This window comes from Glandiceps talaboti, chromosome 7 (assembly GCF_964340395.1).
Source record: "Glandiceps talaboti chromosome 7, keGlaTala1.1, whole genome shotgun sequence".
Taxonomy (NCBI): domain Eukaryota; kingdom Metazoa; phylum Hemichordata; class Enteropneusta; family Spengelidae; genus Glandiceps; species Glandiceps talaboti.
Genome location: NC_135555.1, coordinates 6,910,608 through 6,929,505, shown reverse-complemented (window position 1 = coordinate 6,929,505; position 18,898 = coordinate 6,910,608). Strand labels below are relative to the sequence as shown.

Here is an 18,898-nt window from a genome sequence, read left to right as displayed (position 1 = left end):
TTCAGACTACCACTTCCGCTTCCGGTTGAATATTTCAAGTACCACTGCTATCAGAAGCCAATTTAATTATGGCTACAACTGATGACAGCGATAAGTATGCGTATTGATGCGATGCGTAGGAGCTTGCTATTTCTTGTGCCATCTCTTCTATGTTACAACATAAATACTGAAGATTTAGAAATTGTCAATTCGATTGTATAGACTAATTCCAAGATTTGGGAATACTGCACACAATATAAATGGTAAAATTTTCTTAGGGTAAAACTTTCAAAGCAGCTCGCTCCAAAATTGACAAACATATTTTTAGCACTGATTACCTAGATACCTGCTTTTTTAGAGACACATAATCTATAATGGTAAGGTCTCTCAGTAACACCTCAGACCACTAACGTAGTGGTCTGAGGTAACACTAACACTTTGGCTGCAGCCTAAATTTTGGAATAACATTCACAAACGTTAATGTTATGTTATTTTCACTAATTACTTAACTCATGGAAGTATAACATATATTTCCATGCTTAAATCCATGCTTTTTTAGGGGACACAAATCAATCCTATATTAAAAACAAATGTCATAATCTAAGTATAACATATATCCTGAATGTCATATATATATACAATCATATACATAGCTATATGTGTGTGTACATTTATATGCATATACATAGATATACTAGTATGTGTGTGTACATATATATATACATATACATAGCTATATGTGTGTGTATGTATATATATATACACTGTATAATATATATATATATACATGTGTGTGTATGTGTGTTATCTGGAAAAAGGTGTGCACTGAAGTGAGGTTTAATATGGCAACTGAGGACAGCAGACTGAGATTCAGGTAAATTGTTTATTTAAGGGATGAATTTCAGTATCAACTATCATACTTTAGCCAAAGAACTACCATGATCACTTCTTGAGATATTGAAACTATTAGAAGAGATGACACTAGAATCTTATTTCAAAGAAACAAGTAAAGATAATCAAATCAACATAAGATTGATATATATCATCAAAATAAAAAAGATATTAGAAAAGCCTGGCTTTCTAAAAGGTAAATGTAAAGGATGTTCAAAACGAAGTAAAAACAACAAATTTTCAATCTCAAAATTTTAATCTAATTTTCAGCTGTCTAAACAACTAATCGCAAAAAAAAAAAAATGATAAATCAGTTTAGAAGTTCATAAAGTTACACTTAAAACTCCATCACATAACACACTGTACTCACCCTGTTTACGGAACAGTTGAAAATAAAATAACTCAAGTAATTACAAAATAAAATTCCTCAAATACATATATTGTAGGAGATATACCTCTATGCAACCAAGAATTTGAAAACGTTAACATGAAATAACATGATGTACCATATTGCGTTGTGTGTATGGATTAAATACATAATGTTGTTGAAAGTTAACAATCGCCAGTGTCAAAATTATTTGAAAAGCTGGTAAACTTTACAGTACTGGGTAGATGATAAACTTATTAATTAAATACAAGTCATACATTGTTGCAAATTATCTTGTTTAGTCTCAAAACCCAATTTCGACAAAAATGCATTTCTAGTACTGTGAACATATTTATTTTAGCACTCAACAACTTCAGGAGATAGACAATTCACACTTTACTTGGCTGTAAAGCATTTTGACTTATACCCAAATAATTTAGATTTCCAAATAAGCAGATAAATCCATCTTTATAAGTTGTGGTTACTCAGGCTATACCAGTGATTCTATTCTCATGGTGATTTATTTTGGCACAAACAATATTTCAGCTAAATACACTAAGTGCACAATGCCAAATACATATATTCACAATACATTCGGTCTTTCAAATTACATGTTTAATGTTAATGGTATTCTTGTTATGCAAGACACAGAGATCTAAGTGAAATCTCTATGTATTTAAAAAAAAAAACTGCCACTTCTTTTTGTAAGAGGTCCAACACTGGTTATACAAATTCCTGACTATATAGCGAACTGTCAGACAAGATCACACATGTACTCTATCATATCGAAGAAGATAAAAGCTAGTGTGCATACATGAATATCAAGATTCTCCCAAGGACAAAATTTCACCTGATTTTTGACATACTTCAAATGTAATAAGCATAAGTATATTATATAGAGATCTGATATACCTTAGACTGGGAATGGGTTCCAAGCTATTATGCTTAAGAATGTGCATCAAAAAAGTAAGCTGAGATTAAGAAGAATGCCTTATGTTACTGGGTCTTTCTGGAACATTTTTTAAGTTCAATCATTATGAATTTCTCGAAAAAGTTAAGCACTTAGGTTCGAAACTGGTCAAAGACTCAAGCTGCTTTTGTATTTATTTAGAGCAGATCATTATGGGCAATGAATTGGATGAAATATACATAAATTTACATATATTATGCAAATTTGGCTACATGTACAGTCAAGCAGGAGATGCTTGGGAGAACATTGATATGTCATTTAGGGCAGCCCTTTCATTTTTATGTTTCTCATGACCTGACCAACCTTTTATATCTTAAATTACAAAGTAATGCCATCTATTACTAGACGAGAAACATACATATAATTAGGTTGCCATTACCTCCTCACAAATGAAACAAATCATATCTACAACCTAATAACATTTCAAAACTAAAGATATGACTTAATTTCAAAGAAAATTTACATTTCATTCTGAACAGATTAGTTTTCTTTCCCTCTGTAACATTAAATAAAGAGTGATAAACAAATCATTCAACACTTGAAAATCGGTCTAAATATGACAACAAAATGCACTATTTTCACAAATAATGAAAATTAATATCCTATTATGGAGAATTAATGTAGAATTAATGCAAAGTATCCTATATGTCTATTAAATTAATTCACAATTTTCAACAAAAAATGCAACAAAAGGTCAATTAATTGGTCCTATATATTCTGTATTTATTGAATTATAATAGTACTTTCCAAGTGAATTTGAAACATTGTCAAGCCAAATAAATATTCCACCCAATAGTGAGACCTATTATCACCTGTTATATCATTTCAATACACATAGAATGATCTGATTGGCTGTTTTTGTTACTTTCCTAACCATTACATGTAAATTTTCTATAATTATTCTTGTAGCATCATGAAATGTCTTAAAATATAATCCTCTGATGTTATAAGTCAGTGAGATATAGCATGTCATGCCAGGCTGTAAGGTAACACTTCATGTCTGTACTGATGGGGCAATTTCAAGCACATTGCAACCAGTTCTGGTTGCAGCCAATCAAATATAGTTACGAGTTAAGAGATGTCAATATGACCATGACCATGTCAAGGCAGATTCATGTTAATTCCCCTGACCACCCACCTTCACATTACATGAAAACCCTCTTCAGGTTGAGTACATGTAAAAGACAGTGACCACGTCAGGATTATTGTTACTGACTACAAGTTTCTGGTTACAGTCTGGTATTCTATCAACAAGTACAAATAATTGATAAGCATTACTATCAGAATAACAGTTGCGTTTATCACCAGACGCACAAACTACTGTGTATATATGATGTATCAGCTACATGTACATACTGTCTGCTGTTTGAACTTCTAATCACAAAGTTAAAGTGGGGCCCACGTCTTTTCATCTTTGTGACACAGATGTATGAAGTAGTACAAACATGAAAGAGAGGTCTAGTTGGGGTAGAACGACATGATGTATATCGTACAGCCAATGATGTTATCAAATCCGATAATGAATAGATTACACCTTGGCTACCAACACTATACCAAGTTCTCTTTATGCTTTTAAAGTTGTATAAATTAAGAAACCGAAGAGAATAATGACCCAATGACCATTTATGGAGGAAATATAAAACAGAAGTATACTGGCATTAATTTATGAACTAAATTTCAACATTATCAAGTGGCCTGGAGCTTTGGAAAGAAGATTACTACTTGTATAACTAAGTCGCCATGGATTATGTATCTTATTTCTCCTTAAATCTCCTGTTATGTGGTCATAATTTTCACTGGGTAAGTACTAATTTCAAAAGGTTGCACATACCAGAACATTTCAGTGCACAAGCACTTGATACCTCTATAAACTACAGTAGTATGCAGATATATCTTCAAGACAAACATTGCCTGCTTCTAGATAATTAACAAACTTGTTCCTTTTTGTTTAGGTTATGCTTGGGTTCTGAATTGGGGAACAAAAATACATCTTATAAATAGTAATGAATAAGACACTATGGTTGAGAAGGAGAAAAGTTAGACGAGTTGGGCTGGCCTCGGGTAGGAACTGAAGACCTCCTGATTACTAGATGGATGGCTGGACTGGGCTGGGCTTGAGTTCGGGAACCAAAGACCTCCCAATTACTAGACGAATGCACTAATAACCACACTATCCAGGCCAATGTGTACCGACCCTACCACAATAATGATCATAGATAAAACAGCTTATACAAGAATATAGTAATTTTCAATATTCCTGAGATTGAATCTATCCATAGTTTGAGGTCAACAAGCATATGTATAATTACACACTGTGTAGTGACAAGCTGTGATTGATTCTTTCTATATCCCTTTAAATCATGATTATATCAGATATGTGTTCATGTACATAAGCAGCTCAATTTCTATAAAAATATCCATCATCATGATCACTTTCTACACCAAAATTTTGACAAATATCCATTTATAAGATTTATTCATATGATTTGAATCTAGATTACATTTAGATGAGCCAATAATTATAGAAAAATAACCATTTTGTTCAAGTGATTTTGATATAAATTGGTCACATGCTAAAGGTTTTAGCCTTGATTTATACCCCTGCCTGCATAGTCTACATGAAAAAGTAATCATGCAAGTTAAAATTCCAGTTTAAAGAAATCAATGAAATAAGTGAATTCTGCTTTTTTTATTTGAAAATAAGTTTTACTCATAAGAAGATTTCATAGACCCAACTTTCATATTCCAATATTGCTCAATATTGATAAGCACCAGATTCATCTCTTAGTAAATGTAGTATGTGCCATAGAAATGAAAATCGTAACTTTTGTGGTTACTATAGTCAAAAAACATCAACCCATTCTCAGTTAAAATCAAGAAAAGAAATCTGGGGTCACCATACAAATTTTTGAAATAAGGTCAAAATGATATCAAATTAAGATATTTTAGAATTCAAAATAGCCACTGGGTACTGTCTTACATCTTTGAAAAAAATGAATGATTGTCGATTCTCTTGAAAACAAGATGGTGAACCCAAACATTTCTTGCCTTATTTCAAAAGGACCAGCAAGCTTTCATATTGCAAAGTTTGGACAATTTTGAGTAACGCTGATTTTCAGGAAAACCGATCCCGAGGCACAGTCTAGGTTAAGCTAAGAAATGGTGAAAGACTTTTTCTGCTTTGCAAAACTACCATGCATGTCACAGAACAAATGCTCCATATTCTTACTATGTTATGAGACTAGAAACGTAACCACAAACTTGAAGCATTACTCAAAATACAAACCAACCTAGTTTATAGAAGGTCCTACAATTACAAACTAGACTGAATGGTTCGACATTGTGAAGCATCCAAGATTTCAGTTCAAGTGCAAAATTAACCATTTCAAAGCCCAAAGGTCTTCACAACTCTATAATTATTGCTTGCTTAATTAACCCTAGTATCTAGATTATGGTATTCAACTTTGTAAAAGATTTTTGAATGGTAAGTTACCACCTGTTAGTATTTTTACATTTCATCCGATAACATTTTTGACACCTTTGATGCAACAGCAAATAGAGAGGGGTTTCATAATTTTAAGCCTGGGGAAACAAATACACTATTATTTACATAATGGATTCAAAATCTAATTTTGTCACCTTTTCAACCAAAATATGTCTTCTTGATTTGAAAGTCTTGCTTTTGAATTTTTGTGTGTGTAAATATTCGATCATGTTGTTTGCAAGGTGAATCTGAAGATGAATTCTACATGTATGTAATTACAATATATAAAACTAAATTATTTATCAGTAAATATCACATTTTTTAAATTTTGAAATACTTATTCTCTAACAGGACAGTATAGTTACTTTTGAACGGTAAATTGAATGCAACATTTAAATCCTTCTACTACAGACTTTGATCACAGAATGAGTTAATTACATATTATGAATAATTAAATCATTGCATGATCACAGACCGTAGTACATGTAGATGGATCAGAATGTCCCATTAATTTCCAATTTACCGTTCCAAAGTAACTATATTGTACTGTCCTATTGATTCTTTGAACCATAAATGATATATTCTCCATTATTATCTAATCATCTAGGTTGCATGTACATGATTAAAGGTTTCTATCTGAGAGAAAATTGTAGATCAGATCGGTACTGTATTACATGTACCCTCAAGGCGTTCAGAGACCAGATTTGATTGAATGGCATGAAGCAGTTTACATTTGACGGGTGGGTAATCAGGTCTATTTCTATTATAATTTGGATGATTTTAAATGACACGGATATATAGGAATATCAAATGAAAACATATTTTTACTAGAACCGTATTTCCGAAAGAGCCCCTGCACTGCATCATCGCAAAAATTAAACCCACACAGACAATCCAACATTTTAATCGTACAACAGTTTTGGAATCCTCACTATACCAGTATGTAAAAATCAAACCATGCTATGGAATTTCAAAAGTGCAAGACCAAAACAACAACATATAGCAAGGTTTAATGGAATCATGCATACAGAATGAATTGGTTCTAGCTACATATGTACCAATATACATTTGTATAGACAGCTACAGTTTTGCAGAAGTTGCTTTTTTAAAAGATTAATGTGAGGCTCAAAGTAAAGCTGGGAAAGGTATGATTTATGGTGGTTTTGAATTATAAGTACAACTTTTGTAACAAAAACATGATCATTAATCTTTGCTTCATGTATTAAATAACGTGAGTATTTTCCTACAAAAATTACAACATAAGGCACCTACTCTACAAAGACATTTCAAGAAAACATCATGTTCACCTCATTAACAACATACACAAATGTCTGTTTTAAGATGAGGGCATGATGGTACTTTTTAGGTAATGTCCAGCCAGCACTCAGACATGCATTCAATGATAGACCCCTACATTAGTTGGATCTATGAATGACAGCTGCCCTAGTACAAGTTAATTACTTCATACATGCCTTAGTGCCGACAGCAAGAGCGCTTTGGTGGATCGTTTGGTTCTGGGAGAATTCTAGGGGGTTTGACTGGATGCAAGACTTCTGGAAGATTCCTAACTGTGAGGAGGAAAATCATAGGAGTTCAAAGTCAAGATGTTAGGAATGTCGGCCATGCACAATGATTCAATGTAGATAATAACACAAAAGGTAGGAAATTCCTCTGAAATACTTCCGAAGAAAAAAGTTGTTACTTTGATGTGTTGATGCCATGAGTATCTATGTACATGCAGTTTATTATCGACAACAGGACCGCTTGCTTTGACGTGGGGGTGGTGGTGTGGGCCTCACTACTGAACTTTGTACTATGATTTCAGCTGGAAGTTTTCGTGCTGTGAGAATGAAAATGAGAACGATTAAAAAGTTAGATGTATACCTATGACTTGTTGTATGCATGAAATATCTGCAAATGTATTCTACACACCTCATCATAAAAGCTTAGCCATTCAAAATTTGACACAGATCTCTGAGCTCAACAAATAAACTATCCAGTATTTTACCGCAATAAAGACAACACCAAAAGGATGTGGCAATCAGTATCAACAAAATAGACAAATATTCTTGATACAATTGGCCTAAGAAAGTATCTGACAGAACCTCATGACACGTGAGTGCAAGTGTTCTCTGTGGCCTTACTTTCACGAGCGTAGCAAGTGAAAGTGTAGCAGGAAACACTGCAAGCATGAGTGCAAATACCCCTGAGTACCAACACTGCCACTCATACATCACAGGATTCTGTTATTATTCCATGCAAGTATGTTTATCCGCAACATCAAATTTCCATAAAAATCATACCGTGCAATCATACAAAGATTTATGTACAGTCGACTCGTTCATCAACTCAACATTCATTTGCATCTCATTTGCATACAAGTATGCAATAATGTTTTTGGTATTGCACTGCAATGCAAATATAATTAGGATGCGTGCGCACTGGTGAAAGTACACTGTACTCAGTAATCTCTGGTACATATGATGATATGTAATACCACACTACATTATACATGAACTATTTATTTGTCACCTACATGTACATGTACAGTTGAAGACTGCGTTTTGTCGACACCGATTGATACATCCTTTAACATATAGTCTATATATTGCAGTAAAATATCATGAGTTGCACTAGATAAATCAGTTTCTGGCAAACTATGACATGCTACACGTTATGATGAGAAGTGTCATTTGCTAGTGGATACAGTTAGTTACGACATACATATGTAGTCTTACATTCAGGTTTTCACTCCCATCATTTTCTCCCTTAAATATCAATGAATTCACATATTATGACAGAACCCCATGATATGTGACTGCCAGTGATACCCTTGAGATATATGCATGGGTGCCTGCAGTGTTCACTGTGATTATAATGAGTGAAAGTGCAGCACAAAACATTGAAAGCCCAAGTGTACATGTAGTACCATGAATACTCTTACACGTCACACCTGCAGTTACTTGTCATGGGGTTATGTTATTTTTACAAACAATATTATATGCTTATCCAAAGGAGCTAATTTATGAAAAAAATACAACTAGGTATATACATTATTTTATGTACATTGAATGATTGTGCACTCATTTGCATACCAGTATTAATGATGATTATTTGGTGTGTCTCAACACAGTGTATTTATCAACAACATGCACATGCATTAATTCCAAACTGGTAATCTCCAATAATACTTTACCATACATACATTGTAAATATTATATCACATTCAGCTAGCATTACAATCAAGACAAATAAAGGAACTTACTGATGGCTGTAAATATCTGTGTAACATTTGCGGCTGTTTTGGCACTTGTTTCAACAAATGTAGCACCAATCTGGTCAGCATACTTTCGTGCTTCATCACAACTGACCTCTCTTTGGTCTTCCAAGTCAAACTTATTTCCTGCTATAGCAAGGACTACATCTTGTGGGCCGAACTGTTCCAGCTCCCTCACCCACATTTTTACAGCCTTGAAAGAAGTCTGTAAAAGACAAAGGGAACATGCAGACTATAAAACACATACTGAAATAAATAATTTTTTTAAATTTAAATTTCATTTCAGTTGTATGTATTCACTGGGATTACATGTGAACATTCTTGTAGCGTAAATAATTTGTATATTCCATCAATAAATACTCATATTATTTAGAATATCGTAAAGTCCTACAAATATTTTGAAAAAACATGAGAATCATGAAATAAAATGTAGCTCTACTGTAGTTGAAGTGAGAAATATTTGTTTGTAGGATTATATATTTTTACACAATATGTTATTTTGTTTTAGCCAAGAAAATTCAAGAGACTTTTGGAGAACTTGTCATTACATGTCAATATACAAAAAGTGACAAACATCTTAGGTCACAAGTATTTTCTAGCTGTGAAGAAAAATATTGTGGAAAAATGTAATAATCCCTCCCCGAACATAGTTTATGAAAAATCGGGGAAAATAATAGCAATTTGGAACATTTTGACTCCTATGTTGAACACTCCAGAAACAATATGTAACCACAGGTTGTCATGACATAGAATAACCAAGGTAAAGGTAAATTCAATATAAGGTAAGGTACCAAGGTAAATTCAATATAGTTTCTGTTTGAACACGTACAACATAGCTTGCATGTGGTATACAAATCAATATCAGCTTACCTCTCTTGTGATATCATATACGATAACAGCTGCAGCTGCACCTCTGTAATACATTGGAGCTAAACCTTTATACTGCAATAAAAACAAAGAATGAAATATTTAGTACAGCAGAAAACATACTATTGGTAAACTAAGATAGACACAGTGTATGATTACACAAACGGCATGATACATGTACATGTAGGTGTGCCTTTATTACAAATGTAGGTGTAAAAAAAAATGTTGTGGTTCCAATTACATTCAATTTTAGAATAGGTGGGGTAGGTAGCTTTTTTATTTTATTTAAAAAAAAAATTTTTCATATGTGAGTGTCTAGTTCAGGTAGTTATGTTTTCCATTGTTTTCCATATGGTCTCTGTGTTGTTTATTTCTTCTCATCAGATGTACAGCCATTACAGATTGGAAGAACAGTTTTATATTGTCTTTTTAAGTTGATGTCAGTTTCCACATCCACTATTTCTTGCGAGACTTCACTATTTTCGTGATTTCATTATTTTTTTCTCAAATACGTAAAAAAAAGTTTAGGGTTGGTGTGAAAAACTAGGTGGGGGTCGGGTAACTGGAACCAAACAACATTTTTTATTAGGCCTTACGATGATACAATCACCCTATAATCAAAATAATGTTAACTCTGAATGAGGTTGAATATGTTGCCACTTGAGAAAGATTTGCTGACAGGAACACCACCCTCCTCAGTGTAATTACATCAATATCTGTTGATAGCTTAATATCAACATGTCAAAACAATAGTTTTAGTTTGTGTCTAAGGCAGCGTCCTGATAGTTGATCTGTCTTTGATTGTGATATCATTATACTGTTGATCAATAATTAAATGACAGACATTGTTGTTTGTTATGTTTCACCCATTTTTACATCACAAATTCATAAACACAAAATATTTTGAGTATGAAAACCACATGTTTAATAAAATAATTTGTTAGGAATGCCACAAAAATCATGGTAACATAATGTCTTTTATGTTTCAAATCAGTTGTCAATGATAATCGTTGCAGAGATATCACACTTACTTTTTCCTGGCCAGCTGTGTCCCATATTTGAAATTTATAAGATTGGTCATCTACAACAAGTGTTTTGGACATAAAAGATGCCCTGCAAGTTAAAGAGAAAGACATCACTTCATACATGTAAACTCCATATTGATAAAATCTTTACATTTGAATTTATAGTCAGGAAAACTACAGTACAGTACTCCTGAACTGAACAATATACCAATATATATGTAGGTAGATTTTTACAATACTCTCCACATCGCAATGTTCAGTTTTAGAATTTGACATTTGACAATAACATGTCTACATTGCTAGATCTGTGACTACACCAATATTCATTATCAGTTTGTATTGGTAGCCAATATCAACCAAACAGCTGATATCGCAATTGCAGTGTTCACATAACATGTTCAAAATGTCACTTATAATGACAGTTTACATATTTAATATCTACTCTACTTTTGACCTTACATGTACCAAACACTACAAAATGGTGTAGACATTCAGAAAACTTGAGAAAAAAAAATGTGTATGTTTATCAGTAGCAAAGGTTCCTGCCCCCTCTTGCCTGTCTAAATTTAGCTGAGTACATGAAACGAGTCTAACTTCACTTCATGTACAGTTATGTAGTTGGAACAGGTTTCAATATATGGTGTCCTTATAGTGTTACATTTGATAGCATGGATCCATATTACAGTTTGTATTACAGCAACTGTATTGATTTTGATTAGAAGGACACAGTTTGTGAAAAATGTACCGCTATGGTTATGTACAATTTATACCATAATGGTTACTTTATTTTATATTGAAATACATGTTTAAACTTATTTTATTCGAACAACTTACACATGCTTCTTTACAAGATTTCAAAGTTATGTACATTTAACTTTAAGTTACCAAGGTGATATTTTATCACCAAAATCATATGTAAGTTGATAGCAGTAATCAATACAAGTGTACCAAAGGCAGAAATACGTCTGATTAGACTTTTAATTTAAGTTGATAGCATTGATAAAAAGAATAATAACTTTATTGCCACATATAAACACAAACGCTTACAATGGAAAATGTTGCAGTTTCGCAGATAAAAGACAAGTTAAAAGAAAACCACATAAAACTGGTAAGAATATAAACTGAGATAAAATACAATGGTCAACATGAATAAAATTAGTGACATAATATGATCTCCTATAAATACATGGTAAAATAAAGAATTAAAGCATTATGCTCTGTTTCGTGTGTGTATGGCCGTGGGGTAAAAACTGCTAAAGTAACGATTCGTCCATGATGTAATTGTTCTATACCGTGACCCTGAAGGCAGTAATTCAAACATATTGTGTGCAGGGTGAAATAGCAGTAGCAGTAAATTAGTAATCAATAAACGTGCACTAAAGACAGCAATAAATGTGATTGGGATTTCCTTTGGTCAAACACAGTGGTGTGTTGACTGTAATTTCCTGGTATAGTTGTGGTCTGCTATGAACCAAAAGTGAATTACAGAGTATGACATACAGGGGTATAAGCTTGAAATTGATCTGATTTATCACATTACCATTTGCCACAAGGCCTTCTTTTCCTAATACATGTAATGTAAAACTAGAAATCAAGTACTTTTAGTTTCACCTCAGCACACTAACACAAAATGAAAACTGGTAAATATATTCCCAGTAATCTTTGTACCTAAATATAGTATACTTTATGTTCAAAGTAATTTTTTCAAAGAGTGGCCATATGGGTATTTACTTTGGATTTTAATGATAAACAACTTTTACTATGTTTTTTATACTAGAAAAAAAAAACAAGATGGAAAACATAGAACAAGACCATCTTTCAAACTAAATAATTTGCCATTGTGATGTGATGATATCCAGTTTGTACTTGCATCTCCACATCATCATGCATAACTTTCTAATTGATAATGATTATTTGGGTTTATTTGTGATTACAAGTGATTATTCATGTTTACTTTAAAAATCACTTTCTGTATGCACAATAACAAACCTTCTACACTTCACTTTTTCAGCTTTAATAAAAATTATTGAGCTACAAACATAGACTTGGACTATATTGTTGTTTCACATTATTGTTTAGTAAACATACAGATGTTTTTTAATGAAGAATCCAAAATAAATACCATGTATGTGACATAATATAAAAAGAAATATATGTGCTTTTACAGAAATAAAGAATAAATTAAAAGCATTACTTGAGCATTTCTCTATTTAGATTTCTGAATGCGTTAGAGACAATAATTTTTTCCTTACCCTATTGTTGGTTGAGAGTGTGTATTAAATGTATCGGAGACAAATCTCTGTACCAGACTTGACTTGCCAACTCCAGAATCCTGGAAATAAATGAGGACAAAATTATTAGAAAAAAAACACAGCTTTCATTGTTTTGTTGTTGTCACTATTCAATGGTTGAAAACTATCATACTTGAATACTGAAGGGGCAAGAGTAAAACGGCAGCTGCCATTTGTAGTGGGTGGTACAAATCACCTTCACGTTTGAGGGTCTAAGCCTATTCCTCTCTCTAACATTAACTCCCTCACTTGAATACAAATATGTTCATTGTCTAGTCAGTCCGATGCAGTAAACCCTCAAATACAAGACAAACAGTTTTGACATAGAAATGGATTTTTGTATGAGTCATATCATAGTAACGGATTGGAGAACATCAAATTTTGGTGCGTCACAAGAAATTGCTGGGCACCAGAGGCACATCAAATTTGCTGAAGGGCTAACTTTCTTGCCAAAGTTTGAATATATATGTGTGTGTGTGTGTGTGTGTGTGTGTGTGTGAATTCTTCATTTTGTTTAGTGAGTTTGAGTGAGACAGCGAAGCAAAATCACATATCACAATGTAAACAGGAGGTTCATTCATTCAGTAAAGTTATACAAGTGAAGTCTTATATCTCTGTCATGTTGTCTGTGTGATAAGACTTATTTTTTCTGAGAGATTTGTTGAGTAGATATTATTCTACTGCATAGTACATTAAGAGTCAGAGAGTCCACTAATCTCATAGAAATGTAGTCACATGGTTGGAAATCAAAGTACATGTACACTAACACACTCGTAAAATACCCCCATACAGTGTATTTCATTCTCGTTAATTATTTGGAGAAACCATTTCACAAAATGTATGGGGATGAGTAAGGTGAATTCAAATTCCCTTTCATCAAACTTAGGATGACGTCATGGTCAAGGAATGTGTGTGACTAACACTACAGTAAGAGCAGTGTATTGTGTCTACATATTGGACTTCAATCAATATATGTACAATAAGTTTATTACTGCAAGCTTACCCGGTGAATAAAATGCCATATGACTTATTTATTTAATTTAGTTAGTTTGGGCAATACATCTACATATGATTTTTTTTTTCAATAACCGTCATGTGACTATATTGGAAATAGCTCTTCTCATTTCCTGTGTGATCAGTAAACTTTGTAAATATATTTTCTTCCGCGCCATGGAATGACCTTGACAGTGGAGTATATACATGAATAGCACGCATGAAAGTGTTTTAATACATACGTTCTGGTGTGTATAGTTTGTAGCAACAAAGACTACGCCGTTTGTTTCAAGTCAAAGCGTTCAATATGTACGGAAACGCGAGAAGTATCTCTACAATTTACATCGTATCAAGCTATATATAAACCATACAAACATGGCTCGGTGATGACACAATAAGGTACGTTTCGATACGTATTACAGAACAATATCAAAATTTCCGGCACAGCTTGACAACGGCGACCGGCCGGTGAATGGGTAACGTTGCACGAGTGGATGACATTGACAGGTCGGAGTGCGAGTGTTGGAACGAACAGAGAGTATCAAAAACTTATTACATACCCCAAGAAGGCAGAGTTTTATCTCACGCATCGACATATTTCATATGACTCTCCACTGATTCCTTCTAATATAGACCTCATTAGCATCGGGTATTCACGCTACACATTCGGTAAAAAGGCGGAAGAATTACAAAGCCGGGGGTTCACGTTTCTTTTCGAGCCGCCATGTTTAAACTAGCCTTCTTGTAACTTCCGGGTCAAAGGTTATGGTACTTCAAAAGTTCCAAATTAATGCAATCCATTGATTGCATTTTAATATACATGTTGTAGCACCTATCTCATTTTCTATAAGGTGCCAATAGTCCGTTCAAACTATACATGATAAATACTTGTTTAATTCGTTGAATTACATCCAAACCGGCAATCTGCCAGAGTTTTACAAAAAAGATTCCGAGTCAATCATTGGATGATCATGGTGTTGTTGTGTTGTTTTGATTTTGTTTTTGTTTTTGTTTTTGTTTTTGTTTTTATAAAAGTCAGAATATACTGTGGTAGTCTAATTGTCTAAAAAATGTTCATTGCTTCGTTTTTCTTTAATTGATAAATTACCTTTCTGGAAATTTGTAGGAGTGTCGGTTTTACTCACAGGACACTAAGGCTTAGTTAGTTATGATTATGAAAACAAACAAACAAAATAGTAAATAAATAAACCGGTACACAATAAATAAATAAATAAATAAATAAATAAATAAATAAATAAATAAATAAATAAATAAATAAATAAATAAATAAATAGTACTGGCAAGCATCATCAAGAGAGAATTATGAATCATTATCAATCAAAAGAATTACTCTCTGTTTTCCTGTATGCGAAATGGTCACAATTGTACATACCCAAAAAGAGATGTGACTGATCCAGGGCTACCAATGCAATGATCAGTAAGAATCCGTCTTTGGATAGGCGCATTGTAATGAGTAATTGTGTATGTATGCATATGTATACATATGTGTGAGTATGTGTGCATGTGGTGTTTCAATGGAACACTCAACCTCAATTTGTATAATGTTTGTAGCACCATTAGCAGTGTAGTGAGTTTATGATTGTAAAATGGTGAGGGGGGGGGGGGGTATGACACCCCCCTCCCACAGCAAGCACATTTAAAAAAAAAAATAAGGACATGTAGGAGGCCATCATTTTTAATAGCATAAAATTTCAAACCATACACATTTACAATTTTAAAAAAAGAGTAATTTTATACGATTTTTGGGTGCGGACACACAAATCAATTTGATTGGATATATTGTACTATGTATGTGTACTGTTAGTGAAAATATGTTTACCAATAGGTTGTCGTGGAGTCTAAAAAATATCAATTTCAGTCAGTTAAGTTTGAAAAAGACGTGCAGTGGTCTGAATATGAGGCAAGAACCGAAGTGTGCATCATGTGCGATGACACTTGACTGCATAAAACCTGACATCTCAATGCAATCTGCAGTGACGATCATCGGACTCTCAATAAGATAAACTCTAGGTAGGTAATTTGACAAAACTGACGAAAGTGAACACTCATGACCCATCCGGTAATTTGGGATAAAGAGCAAACTACGACACGTTCACTTGTGAGCTAATATTCTATTCCAGGCAGGATGGTAAATTAAGTAATATTCGATCTAGTTAATTAAGCCTTAAGGATGATCATAATGGATATGTACTCCGGAGCTAGTAATAATTGTAGCGTCTTGCTGCGGTTTTGAGGTTTTTTTCGTCTGTTTTGATGACTTTTTAAGTTTTAGTGTTTAACCCGCACCTTTCTCCGGAGCAATCATTGGCAACGGTATTATTTGTGGATAATTATCTTATATGCCTAATAACGTACTTATTTTGTATTATGATCATCCTAGACTAGAATATTACCACCCTAGAATAGAATATTACCATCCTAGACTAGAATATTACCATCCTAGACTAGAATATTACTCGCATCCTGGAATAGAATACTAGCTTACAAGTGACTGTGAACCGTTACAATTTAATGTGGTAACTTTTTAAGCGTAACTACGTCAGCACCTCATCCCACGAGCACAGAGCTCTGTTCATCAACCCATTCTGTTACCATATAAAGATACAGACAGGAATTTTTTTTTGTTATACGACATCATGGAAGTATAATTATAACCCACTTCCATTGTTTGCGAGTAGTTCTTCAGACAGCGCCCCTAGTGGCGAAAATGTATAATCTTTTGTCTTTTTGCTAATCTGTCACTATTACATTTTCTTTCGATTTCAGAAATGGACAATGAAGAGTTGGTATTCTTCAGCATATATGAACGGAAGTTGAATGAAGCATATCAAGTGTTACTTTACCGACTTGAGAATAATACACTCTCTGATAAAGGTATGTTGTATTAATACATAACACCACACATTTCATTGTAGAATATTGACTTGATAACAAGTTTGTTATTTGCAGAAATTTGTAAGCCAGTAGTATTTTAATTAGACAACGAAACTGTACTTGTTAGCCGTACATAACTGTTTCAGTATTGCATGGTGAAATGTGCGTGCATGCGTGTGTGCGTGCATGCATGTGTGTGTGTGTGTGTGTGTGTGTGTGTGTGTGTGTGCATGTGTGAGTGCATGTGTATGTGTGTGTGTGTGTGTGTGTGTGTGTGTGTGTGTGTGTGTGTGTGTGTGTGTGTGTGTGTGTGTGTGTGTGTGTGAGTGAGTAGATATTGTGTGTGCATGTAAACAATTTGATGCCAAAACTTGCCAGATGAATTGCCTTGATATTTGGTGAGGACATTTATAAGGGTGTAGAGGTAGACATTTTCAAATAAAATGGATTGCATCAAAGATGTGAGTTTTGGGTCAGAAACATGCATTGTTTTTAAAGGAATTTTTATGAAAAATTTAAATCGCGAAAATTACTATGTGAAGTGGTGAGGATGTTTCTAGAGGAGTTGTTCTGCAGTATTCAAGATAGTCTAGAGTTCTAAACTGGTACAGTATTACATTTTAAAAACTTCATTACTAATACCAGTCTAGCTCAGTTCCCAATGAAAGGTGTCAAGTGTGTTATAAACCCCCATGGTTAGTGAAGAATAAATGGCATAAGTCAAGTAATCCATCACAAATGGACAGGCTGTCGTCACCAAACTTCTTCGACCTATTTGTAGAGTGACCCCTCCCCCAGTCTGTTTAAACTACAATCACGTGGAGATGACAGGACATGATCATGATGTTTATATGAACACTGCAGGAGGTAGCACAAAACTCTGTGCAATCTTTGGGAACTGAGCTAGACTGGTATCCGTAATGAAGTTTTTAAAACATAATACTGTACCAGTTTAGAATTCTAGACTATGTTCAAGACAACCGGCTCCCAGCAACCATAACTATGTCCTTAGCGACAATTATATGCAGATAGCAAAAATGCAGTGCACTATGGTGTTCTTTAGTCAATCTCTCGGTAAGACTTACACAGCACAAATAACATTTAGTTTCTCCTATCCAAGCAATGCCATGTGTGTGTCTGCCTAGATATTGTTTACATCTGTTCAGAGCTTTACTAATCTTGGTTGTTTGTTACATTTTTGCATTCATATAAATCACATTTATGGACGAGATTGGTTAGTGACATATAGTCTTCAGATGATCACTGCCTTTTCACAATTCATAATATTCATAAAATGTTGATTTGCATTTTATGATTAATCAGTTCACTAACATCGTTAATTTTTGTGCCAACAGATAAATTCATGGTGATAGATTGTCTTTGTCAACATGGACTTGTTACATTGGATGAAGTCACGTTGAAACATACACTGAGGAGCATTGTATAGACTATAGTACAAGAAGTGACTGTGATGTGTTAGTGACCAATGAGAACCAGAACTCTCCACAAACTACAATTACATGTGAAAATAGTGATAATATTAGTAATGAACAGACTCTGCCAGCCTTTGATAAACATTGTGTAGAGTATACTGCTATAAGTAAGGACAATGAAAGACGTACAAATGAAAGGCCATTTCTATGTGAGGAGTGTGGGAAAAGATTTACTCTTAGTAGTGCTTTGAAAGTACACATGAGAATCCATACAAATGAAAACCCATTTGTATGTAAGGAGTGTGGTAAAAGGTTAATTCATATGAGAAATCTGAATAGGCACATGAGAATCCATACAAATAAAAGACTATTTGTATGTAAGGAGTGTAGTAAAAGTTTTATTCAATTGAGTAATCTGAATAGGCA

General features: G+C 33.6%; 1 protein-coding gene and 1 long non-coding RNA gene across 2 annotated transcripts; one reads left to right on the top strand and one right to left on the bottom strand.

Moving 5' to 3' along the window:
- Positions 1–775: 775 nt before the first annotated feature.
- Positions 776–14,856, bottom strand: LOC144437841 (ras-related protein Rab-22A-like). The gene is made up of 6 exons (XM_078126870.1): positions 14,705–14,856; positions 13,113–13,192; positions 10,867–10,948; positions 9,839–9,910; positions 8,957–9,173; positions 776–7,531 (listed from the first exon to the last, which is right to left on the bottom strand). The coding sequence occupies exons 1-6, from the start codon at positions 14,738–14,740 to the stop codon at positions 7,437–7,439; spliced, it is 582 nt and encodes a 193-aa protein (XP_077982996.1). The 5' UTR covers positions 14,741–14,856; the 3' UTR covers positions 776–7,436.
- On the top strand, positions 14,451–18,770 carry LOC144437845 (uncharacterized). Its single transcript, XR_013481020.1, has 3 exons — positions 14,451–14,543; positions 16,932–17,039; positions 18,395–18,770. It is a non-coding gene; the product is annotated as an uncharacterized LOC144437845 (long non-coding RNA).
- Positions 18,771–18,898: the final 128 nt, after the last annotated feature.